General features: G+C 46.0%; 1 protein-coding gene across 1 annotated transcript; it reads left to right on the forward strand.

Moving 5' to 3' along the window:
* Positions 1–6,908: 6,908 nt before the first annotated feature.
* Positions 6,909–11,558, forward strand: LOC119334137 (nucleolar complex protein 2 homolog). Its single transcript, XM_037606773.1, has 12 exons — positions 6,909–7,044; positions 7,136–7,269; positions 8,133–8,204; positions 8,290–8,799; positions 8,900–9,214; positions 9,313–9,369; positions 9,604–9,933; positions 10,009–10,215; positions 10,300–10,386; positions 10,540–10,634; positions 10,831–10,965; positions 11,054–11,558. The coding sequence occupies exons 1-12, from the start codon at positions 7,023–7,025 to the stop codon at positions 11,361–11,363; spliced, it is 2,274 nt and encodes a 757-aa protein (XP_037462670.1). The 5' UTR covers positions 6,909–7,022; the 3' UTR covers positions 11,364–11,558.
* Positions 11,559–11,760: the final 202 nt, after the last annotated feature.

The following is an 11,760-nucleotide window of genomic DNA, read 5'->3' on the forward strand; positions in this document are numbered from 1 at the left end:
AGACGGAGGTGGATCCTCGGTAGTGTATTGAAGTGGTGAGTAGTGGACTCGTGTGCGCAAAACCATTTCAAGTTGGAGTCTCGTAGGATAGCCTAGCCAAGAGTCAAAGCTGGCTTGCTGCAATAACCCCACCAACCCTTCTTGATAATGTGTATGTATGTAGGATCTAATGTAAGTCTTGCTGAGTACCTTTGTACTCATGTTGCTATAATTTACATTTTTACAGAAGACGCTGCAACCCCTTCTGATGGGTTCTTCGTAGACGTTGACATCAATGAGTAGGCTAAGGCCCAGGTGGTGATCCTGAGCTTGTGAAGGACCACGTAGTATAGCTAGGCTTTCCAAGCCTCTTTTATTTTACTAGTTGTCTGTACTCAGACAAGTTACTTCCGCTATTGGTTTGTATGACTGTATGACTTGAATGCTGGGTCGTGTGACCCGTACTTATGTGTATGTTATGTATGGCTCTCTGAGCCTTAAATAAAGTACTTGTGTCGTAGAGTCATGTTGTGATGCCTTGTTGTATTTGCACATATCGAGCATATTGTGTGTATGATTGAAATGCTTGGTATGTGTGGGATCTGACTATCTAGTTGTTTATCTTTAGTAGCCTCTCTTAGCGGGAAATGTCTCCTAGTGTTACCACTGAGCCATGGTAGCTTGCTACTGCTCCGGAACACTTAGGCTGGCCGGCATGTGTCCTTCTTCGTTTCTGTGTCTGTCCCTTCGGGGAAATGTCACGCATTGAGTACCGGAGTCCTGTTAGCCCGCTACAGCCCGGTTTACCGGAGTCCTGCTAGCCCAGTGCTACAGCCCGGACCCACTTGCTGATGACCGACACGTTCGTTGCTGGGTCATGGATGCCTGTCCCTGTAAGTCTGTGCCACTTTGGGTTTACGACTAGCCATGTCAGCCCGGGCTCCTTATCATATGGATGCTAGCGACACTATCATATACGTGTGCCAAAAGGCGCAAACGGTCCCGGGCAAAAGTAAGACGACACCCATGGGAATACCGTGCGTGAGGCCGCAAAGTGATATGAGGTGTTACATGCTAGATCTATGTGGCATCGAGTCGGGGTCTTGACATGTTGCCACCAATTTCTGTAGTTGCAGAGCGCCGCCGCAGGAGCCGCTCGCGGGAGACCTCAACGCCTTCCCCCCACCCTACAGCTTCTCCCCCCACCCGCCATCACCATCTCCGATGATCCCCAACCCCCCTTGGTTGCCGCTCCAGCAGATCCCGTCCCCTTCGTGCTTGCTGCCGGCCCAACGGCCGTCGACCCGGCTCCGGCTCCACCTCTCCAGGCTGCCCCACCCAGCAGGGCCTCTCCAGGCTCGGATTCGGTGCCGTCTCCGCGGCGCAGCTCGCGCATCCAGAAGCTCTACGACGGGGCTCGGGTTGGCTCCATCGAGCGCGCTACCAAGCGCAAGGCGGCTGGCATCGCTCCCGATTTGGGGGCGAGGCCATCTCGTCGCCGCTCCTCGGGGCGCAAGAAGACCAAGACGGGGTGTGTGGCATCACTCCTCGAGCTACCTCTCCAGGATACCCCCAGGCCGCTCACGAGGGGGAGGATCCGCCAGATCGCGCGGTGCTGTGATCTGAACGCAGACGCCGTGCTGGCCGATGCAGATAGTGCCACGCCTCCATCGCCCTCTGCCAGCTCGGGCAGCGCTTCGAGCTCTGGGACGTCCTCAAGGTCCACCCATGGCTAAACCCGCTAGCAGCGATCTCTGGGTGCTTCTCCAAGCCTTCTGTATGCATGATGTCTCCTGCTGTATCGTGTACCCAAGTTGTTTTCACTCCAGTTGCATTCAGACTGCCAGTTTCTGCATCCATGTAGTTTGGTTCCCTAGCCACGCGCTAGTGGCTACTTTGCATTTCTTTAGCTCTTGCATTCCCGTACGATTTGTAGTGCGCCCTTATGGCCTTTGCATCCATGTAAGCTCGGTTGAGCACCCTATCTATAAAATGATTGGTTTGCATCTGCTCATTGCCTCTACTCCACTTGTGTCTGGCTCAATTTTTATATGAGGATTTTAAACTGGAATGTACGTGGCCTTGGTGACTCTGACAAATGCAAGTTAGTTAAGGATGCAATCATGTGCTGCCGGACGAATGTTGTTTGCTTGCAGGAAACAAAATTACAGGTGGTTGATGCAGCGAAAGCAAAATCCTTCCTCCCCTACAATCTCAACTCCTTCCTCCTTATGCCGGCAGCCGGCTCTGCCGGCGGCCTGCTCATTGCTTGGGACCAGAATTGTGTCACTGCTACTGAGATCTTCAGAAACAAATACTGCATTTCAGTACAAATGTGCTCTGTCAGTGATAACACTACTTTCTACCTGACAACGGTTTACGCTCCATGTGAGGATACGGAAAGGCCAGAATTCTTTCGCTCTTTGGATCAAGTGGCTGATTTGGTTTTAGGACCATGGATCCTTCTTGGAGATTTTAATATGTACAGATTCGCAGAGGAAAAATCAAAGGGCAGAATAAACTGGCCCCTAATGGACAGCTTCAATGACTGGATTAGAGGAAATGCACTGGATGACATTGACATTTCAAACAGAGCATATACATGGTCTAATAAACGCCGGGTCCCTACTATGGTTAAGCTGGACAGGGTCCTAGTGAATGCAGATTGGAACTTGAGTTTTCTTAATACTGAAGCATTAGCTGTCACTGCGACAACTTCAGACCACGTTCCCATTACAGTTGACTTCAACAAACAAGGTAACAAAAGCAACTTCTTTCGCTTTGAGAATCACTGGCTGCACATACAGGAAGCAAGAGAGGTTATCCATAGTGCCCTCTCCAAGGGCACCAGACCACTCGCGTCTGATGTCTCCTTGCTCAATTTCAAACTAAGACGTACACGGGCAGCTATCCGGAATTGGGAACGCTCCAGGCCAGGTCTACAACCTCTGCTGAAAAACTGTAAGCATGTTATACAATACCTGGATGCGGTTGAGGAGAGAAGACATCTTTCTGCCCTGGAATACTCTCTAAGAAAGTTCACCACTGCCAAAGCACAACGGCTTATCATATGGCAAACTGAAGCATGGAGAAGACGAGCCAAAATCCGAAATTGTGTGCTGGGAGATGAGAACACTAGCTTCTTCCACGCGGCCGCAAATTGTCACCATCGGAAGAACAGGATCAGGATGCTCAAAAAGGACAATGTTGAATTCTTTGATGACCAAAACAAGCTGGCCATAGCAACGGACTATTTTACCACCATTTTTGGGCAGCAAGTGATCTCCCTCCCAACTGTCGATGTTCATAGGATATATGAGAAAACCAACTTAGATGCCCTGGAAGTACCATTTTCATGGGGCGAAATTGTCAAAGCCATTGACAAGTCACCGAACCACAGGAGCCCTGGACCGGATGGGTACACTAATGAGTTCTATAAGGCTTTCAAGGGGGTGCTCAAGGAAGATCTTCTCCATTTCTTCCAGGAGTTTTATCTAAATGGCGCTGACCTACAAGGAGTGAATACATCACACATTGTGCTTATACCAAAAAAGGAAACACCTGTTGAGATAAAGGATTTCCGACCTATTTCACTCCTTCACAGCCTGCCAAAGCTAGGTTCAAAAGTCCTTGCAAACAGGCTTCAGCCCTTAATCCCGTCTTTGGTGCACCCGCTGCAATGCGGTTTCCTCCCTGGACGAAGCATTATTGAAAACTTCTTGTTAGCAGCTGAACTTGTACAGCAAGCGAAGAATAGACATATACCCATGATTGTCCTTAAGCTTGATTTCAGAAAAGCATTTGACAGCGTCAGTTGGGAGGCCCTTTTCAAAATCCTTGCTGCAAGGGGATGCGGAGACAGATGGCTGGGATGGATCAGCTCTATACTATCTTCCAGTTCCTCAAGAGTTATGATCAATGGTGCGCTCGGAGAACAGATCAAGCTGAAATGTGGATTACGACAAGGAGACGCCTTGTCGCCATACCTGTTCATTCTTGTGGCCGATCTACTACAGAGATTATGCATCGCGGAGCACCAACTGGGCACCCTTGAACACCCACTCGCGGCACATGCGCCCTTCCCTGTGCTGCAGTACGCAAATGACACCTTGATCCTCCTAAAGGGTACGTATGAACAAGCCTTAGTATCAAACGGATACTCAACAGTTTCTCTGATTTCACGGGGCTACACATCAATTTCAACAAAAGTACCTTCGTCCCCATAAACATGAACGACGACACCTGCCGTAGAGTTCAGGACTTACTGCAATGCCAAATATCCTCTTTCCCCTGCACCTACTTGGGTCTGCCCCTCTCCACAAACAAGATCACCCACGGCCTGCTCATGCCGGTGATCCACAGGGTTGACAAACGTCTGTTTGGTTGGCTAGCCACCTTCCTCTCTTGGGGTGGGAGGCTCACACTTATAAACTTTGTTTTGGCCACTATACCAAACTACTTCATGGCATGCTTCCACTGGCCGAAACAATCCTTGGACAGACTAGAACAAATACTTAGAGGCTTCTTATGGCAAGGCAAGAATAAAGCATCTGGTGGACAGTGTCTTGTTGCCTGGGACCATGTTACTTTGCCAAAGGCCAATGGCGGCTTGGGAATCAGGGACCTCAGGGCTCATAACTTTGCCATGATATGCAAACTTGCATACAACGTTCTGCAATCGAGTGGAATACCGTGCTATGACTGGTTCGCTCAGCAACACTGTCAGCATACCATGCCCATGGATAAACATCATAGAGACACTGCTACCTGGAGTTGCCTGGCATCAGCCATCAAGACAGTTATAGAATCAACGAGATGTACCTTGGGAAATGGATCCAGAATCTCCTTCTGGCACGACTGGTGGTTGGACTGTGGAAGGCTGAAATTCTCTTTCCCAATTCTCTTCACCTTTGCACAATCGCCTTATTGCACTGTTGCCTCGCAGTTCACTGATGGACAATGGAACCTCAAGCTACATCTGAATTTAACTATGACAGCCACAAGAGAAATGGAGGCCTTACTGATGATTCTAGTTGGAGTGCATCCATCTATTTCTCACACTGAAACAGATCAGAGAAACCCTTGTATGAAATCTGGAAAGGTCACCACTGCATTCTTCTATGAGCTGCTCACGTTCAGGGGGATCCTTTGCCCAGCTGCTCCAAAAATATGGGACACTTTGATACCCAACAGACATCGGGTCTTCCTTTGGCTGGCTCTACGAGGTAGACTGAACACAAGAGATAATATTCTCAAAAAAGGCTGGACGTCAATCACAACACACAATGGCTGCGACCTGTGCCCTCCAACCGAAAACAGTAGCCATATCATCCTCAGATGCAGGCTTGCTGATGCTGCTTGGGAGCGGGCAGGCGTGCAAGACAAGGCAAGAAGCTCCAATGATCTCCAGATTTTTCTACTCGCCACGGAACCCCCTGCATATGGCAACCTCTGGCATATTGTTTTTGCAGCCTGCGCCGTGTCTCTCTGGTCTGCCAGGAACGAGCAGGTCTTCCAGCACACACGATGGTCCGCTGGCAAGGTGTTGAGCACGATTGCAGACCTGCTGCGCCTGTGGAGTAATCGTGCGAATAACAATGAGGATAGGATTAAGCTGTGTAATTTTGCTGCTCTTTTCCATACCCCTTTTTCTACCTCTTTTTAGGCTTGGTGGCGGCCAGCTGCACTGTCGCAGCGCTTACGCCACCTTCATGTAATCTGGTTCTAACCAGCCGGGCCTCGCCCGTTTTGAATGCATAAGGTAGATCATGATCTACCTTTCCTTTCAAAAAAAGATCTATATTTCCGAAAATCCAAAAATAGTTTGCCGCACTTTTTCTTTACTTGTTTTCTTGTGTTCTTGCTAGATCCATTTATCCAATTTCATATAATTTAATCTATCTTTTTACCGTAGAGGGATTGACAACCCCTCTTACGCGTCGGATGCAATTATTTGTTCTTTATGTGCAAGTACCGTTTACATAGTGTTACTTAGTTCTCCTACTGGATTGATAACCTTGGTTTCATAACTAAGGAAAATACCTACCGTAGTTGTATTGCATCATCTCTTCTTCTTTGGGAAAATACCGACGCAGTTTCAAGCCGCATTAGCCGCCGGATTCACACGGTGTACAACTGTGTCTCACACGGAAGCACAAACCGTGAAGAACAATTGTGCTTTTCACTTATCAGAAAGTACAACCGTGCTTTTCCCTTTTCAGGAGGAAGCACAACTTTACCTCCAAGTGAAGCATAATCGCACTTCATGAGGATTTTTTTTCAATAAAACCTAGAAAGAACCCAGCAAAACTGAAAAAACCAACAAAAAACTAAAAATGCGTGAACAAAATTGTGCTCCAGTTGGTGTGCCCAGTGCAGGACACCTGACAACAACGCACCACACGACATGACCTCGTGTAGCCCTCGCTCCCACTGGGAAGGACCCCTGGGAGTAATCACCGGTTAGTCGCTCCTCTGCAGCGATCCATGTTCAAGCTTAATTTATGGTCAGTGCAATTCATAACTTTTTTTGTTTGTTTTATTTATTAAGAATAGAAAAACACCCATTTGGCTTCTTTTTGAGGAAAAAAAAATCCATTTAGCTCCTTTTTTTTTGAGACAAAACATCCATTTAGCTTTTTTTTTTTACATCCATCTAGCTTTTTTTTTCTTTTTGAGAAATTGACATCCATTTAGCTGGGTGGTCTCAATTTCTAATCGGGCTTTCTTCTGCGGTCCGAAAGCCCAAGACGCTCGCGCAACCCAAATCTCCCCAGAATCATGCTATACGGACGACAACAGACGGACGATTCATGCACGACGATGTAAATCCAGCCGCACATGTAGTCAGACTTAAAGGGCAACAGCCGCTCGATTTCATGGTCGTGCGAAAATCGGTTGCACATGTCGTCTGTGGAGCAGTTCCGATCTCCCCAGCCTTCACCTGTCTCTCTGCCCGCGCCGTCTCTCTCTCCCTCGCCTGTTTCGGCACCCAGCACCCTCTAGGGCACCAGCACCACACGCCGCCGCCGCCGCCGCTCGCCATGTCCGACTCCGACGAATACGGTGCGATTCCCATCCCTTCTCGTCCCCTTCCCCTGCTATCTGCTCCTTCGTTTTTCTGATCGACTCGCTCCTCTCTTCGTGTGACGTTCAGTGGACCTGCCGGTCTCGGACGAGGAAGAGGATGAGTGGGAGGATGGAGACGAAGCTGAGGAGGAGGAGGTGCAGGGAAGCTCTAAGAAGAAGGCCAAGCAGCACGTCGACCAACTCAAGAGGCTGCAGGAAAAGGTTCGTCTCCTGTCCGTCTCATCTTCTGGTTTCTGCTCCGTCCTTCAGTGGAATCTTATTTTTGCAATCGATTAATGGTCGCTGGTTAGTACTCCCAGGATACTCATGCCTGACAAATTTTGGACGCACCGAATTCAGGCTGCAAGTCATTGTAAGAGTTGCACATACAGTTTGTCATTCGTATCAATGGTAGTCTGGTAACTTAAAAGAATGACAGTAAATAAACTCTGAATCGCACTGACCATTCTAAGCAACGAACGCTTTAAGCATGTTGCAACACTTGGATTGTTGATTTACAGAGATAATAATCGTGAGAGATGTGACAAAGGCGGTTTGTCATTTTGTATGGAGTGCCTTATGTTCACTAGCTTCAGCTGCACTGTAGTTGTTATGAATGAAACTGAAACTGTACGTGTTAGGCACACCCATGCTCTAACATAAGTAGTTCCATTGAATTAAAATTCCAAATTTATAATTTGAAGCCTTAACTGGACCCTTTTCACCGAAAAGAATATGCCATTGACTTAACATTTGGATAGTCTTCTTATGCTTTAACTAATAAGCTCCCCACTGTTGATTTGTTTTTTCTGTTGTCGACTGGACATGTGATTGGTGCGTAAAGAGAATTGGTCCCTAATTGTTTGATGTCTTTGGGTTAGCTTTGGTTGGTTTGCTTGTGCAATTCCTTTTTGATATCTGTATGGACTCTGGTTACACATGTCACAGCCACAGCCAGGCGCTTAATTCTGGTTTTTCAGTTTGTTCTTCTTTTCTTCGTATTTTATAACCACTAATTTTCTTCTCTGTGCTGTTGAGTTACTGTTGACTGCTTATGAAACTTACGGAGCTTTTTTTTTTTGTAGGATCCCGAGTTCTTTAAATATTTGGAAGAGTGTGATAAAGAGCTCTTGGAATTCAATGATGATGACATCGCTGTAAGATGAATTTTACTCTTTTTACTTGCAATAATCCTTCTTCTCCCTGTAGAAGTTTATATGAGTTGGGTTGCTTTGTGTTTAGGATGATCAAGAAAGTGACGAGGAACCTAAATCTGTCCCTAAGGAGGAGCCAAAAGAAAGTGTTAAACCAATTACGATGGAAATGGTTGATTCCTGGTGCAAAGGGGCCGAAGATGGGAAGATAGGATCTATCAGGTCTATTCTTCAAGCCTTCAGGAGAGCTTGCCATTATGGCGAGGACAGTGGGGACAATTCAGCACCAAAATTCAGTGTCATGTCCGGTAGTGTACTCGACAAAGTCATGCACTATGTTTTGAAGAACATGGATAGCATCCTTCGCCAATTACTCGGTGCCCCTAGCTCTGGAGGGAAGAAAGAGAAAATCAGTGAGCTGATGATGACTAATTCATGGAAGAGGAATGGCAATCTAATGAGGGTGTATCTTGTCAATGCACTCCATATGATAACCGAGATGACTGATGACCAAATGATCGCATTTACTATTCTCCGTGTCAGAGCATCAGCTGTTTTTCTGGCAGCCTTCCCTTCTCTCCTTAGGAAGTATGTTAAGGTGTGTTAGCTTTGCCTTCTCATTTCATTTTAAGTAGCTTTCAGCATTACTCTGATGTCCATCTGACAAGAATTTTCTCAACTTGGTGGTGTTATTTTAGACCCTGTTGTATACCTGGGCTAGAGGTCGAGGTGCCATGCCCTTTATTTCGTTTTTGTTCCTCCGAGACTTGTGTGTTCAAGTAGGTCCGGATTGCCTTGACACATGCCTCAAGGGTATCTACAAGGCTTATTTGGTGAACTGCAAGTTGTCCAAGTCTATCAGCGGATCGAAACTGCAGCACATTCAATTTCTTGGGAATTGTGTCAAAGAATTGTATACCGTGGACCCTCAAAGTGCTTATCAACATGCTTTTGTTTTCATTCGTCAGTTGGCAGTTATCCTAAGAGGTGCTCTTACCGAAAGAGGACCAAAGGTATTTTGTCCATTGAACTGTCATGTTCATATGCTAGAACTGCATTTATTACTTGTGATCTGACAGAGTTTTTTTGGTTCTTGTTTCATCTTTTGAAGACATCAAAGGACAAAAAGCAGAAAGAAAGAAACAAACCAACGAACAAACAGCTGGAGGTACTATTTCTATTAGTCTTTGCCAAGTATTTTCTTGTATTTTGGAAACACAAGTGTTGTCTGCTCATAGGGGGGATATCATTCTTTTAGATTATTTGCTGACAACAGCTCATTTTGGGCTAATTCTATTGGTTCCTTTCGTATGTTAGTTTGATATTTTTTGTTGTCAATCAGACAAAAAGAGAACGTTTTCCTGTCGTGAACTGATGATAAGCTTACATTGTTCTTGTGCAGAAATCCTACCAAAAAGTTTATGATTGGCAATTTATATTCTGCCTTGAGCTTTGGACAGGTGTTGTGTGTGGATGTAGTTCTGAGGAAGATTTCCGGCCTTTGGCCTATCCGTTAACCCAGATAATACACGGTGTAGCATGTCTTGTACCGAGTGCACGTTACTTCCCTGTACGCATTAGATGTGTAAAGATGCTTAATTGCATTGCCGAAGCCACCGGTACCTTTATTCCGGTGTCCTCTCTGTTGCTTGATATGCTAGAAATGAAAGAACTTAGAGGCCGTCCAGATGGTGGTGTTGGCAAAGCAGTGAATATGTTCAATGTTAAACAGGTTTGTTTCCTTGTAACACAATTCTATGGGGACATGCCTCTGAAAACAAACATATAACAGGTAGTCCTCTTACAGGTAGATAAGAAAATGGTGAAGACACGTGCCTTTCAGGAAGCTTGCATTTACTCTGTGGTTGATGAGCTGGCTAAGCATTTGGCGCAGTGGAGCTACTCTGTTGCCTTCATCGAGATGTCCTTTTTGCCACTTGTTCAACTTCGGAACTTTTGCAAAACCATCAAGGCTGACAGATTTCGAAAAGAGATGAAGGATCTTATTCGTCAGGTTTGCTAAGCATGTATAAAAGAATATTTAACTATATATAGTACTTGATTGATCGCATGTGCTGATTTCCGTTTCTGATTCCAGGTAGAGGCAAATGTTGAGTACATAAGCTCAAAGCGTGCCGGAATTACATTCCCCCCCAATGATCCAGCTGTAGATTCATTTCTACAGGTATAGGTGGTCCTGTTGGCTTTGCTATCTGGACACTATTTATTACTCCCTCTGTTCACAAATGTAAGACGTTTACATTTGTGAACAGAGGGAGTAGTATTATTTTGATTCTTGTGCAGTTGTGTTAAAACATATAATATTCTTTCCCAACAGGCTGAGAAGGAAGTACGGTCAAGCCCTCTCTCAGAATATGTTGCTACTCTACACCAGAGAGCACAGAACAGAATCGATTCTTTGGATGAGACAAGGTTAGTTCCGTCGATGCTTGTGTATAATACCATAAAGCAAATTACCGCATTATCATTGAGTGACTTCCAATCTTCCATCATCTTACCACACACCATACTTCAGTAATTTGTATGACTAAATGTACTCATGCACTCTCATGTTCCGAGTAAATGTATTGATTAATGCCATTTATTAATTCATTCCTTTGTGTACCAGTGTTATCGTGGGTGCAGAGTCCTCTACCTTTTCAAAGAGGCTATCAGAGGCACAGAAGCAACAGGAGGAACATGATGATAGTGAAGAACCCATTGCTTTCAGTAAGAACTTGTTGGCGGAGAAGAAGAAAACAAAGTATGTTCAAACCTTTACCCTTCTTTCCTGGTCGGTTTCCTTGCGTGCGCAAGGCATGATGTTTACCTCCTCTCCTTTCCTGGTGCAGAGCTGCAAAGGAGAAGAGCAAGAAACGAGCCCGTGACGACGATGATGTGCCTGCGGAGGAGGATGTGGTTGAGGATTTGATCTTGAGTTCGGACGAGGAAGCGGAAGATGAGGACGATGGCCTCGGATCAGACGAGGATGGCTCCGCGCCCGTTGAAGATGACAGCGACGAGGACTTTGTGGACCCAGACAGCGCGTGGAAGAAACAGAAGAAGGAGAAGCTAAAGAAACGGAGCAAGTACCAACCGTCGAACAAGGCATCCTCCAAAACCAAAAGGAAACCCCACCCTAAGAAGAAAGCAAAGCATTAATCAAGGTAGAGCTAGGGCTCGGCAAAGACTGTTGACGACGTGCTATGCTTTCAGTCATGAGAAACACCTGCTTGTCAGGGAAATTTTGTTTTAAGTTGAGAATTACACAGCTTCCTTTGTCATTTCCATGCATTTATATCGAGGTCATTCATATGCTGATCGGTTCAACTTTGCCGATATTGATGATTTCATTTCCATACGCTGTTCTCTTGCCTGTTTTTCAGGCTGATTATGTGCCAGGTACTTTCTAGCTATCTTCACTTGAAACTTTGCTGAGTAGACCACAAAAACTTGCAATATTAAACAGGAAGCAAATGTCCCAGTTTCTGACCATTCCTGTCATTTTCAGCAGGGAATGTAAGCAAGCGTGTACAGGTTATGAAGCTTCGTTTGCCGC

This window comes from Triticum dicoccoides, chromosome 1B (assembly GCF_002162155.2).
Source record: "Triticum dicoccoides isolate Atlit2015 ecotype Zavitan chromosome 1B, WEW_v2.0, whole genome shotgun sequence".
NCBI classification, from domain to species: Eukaryota; Viridiplantae; Streptophyta; class Magnoliopsida; order Poales; family Poaceae; genus Triticum; species Triticum dicoccoides.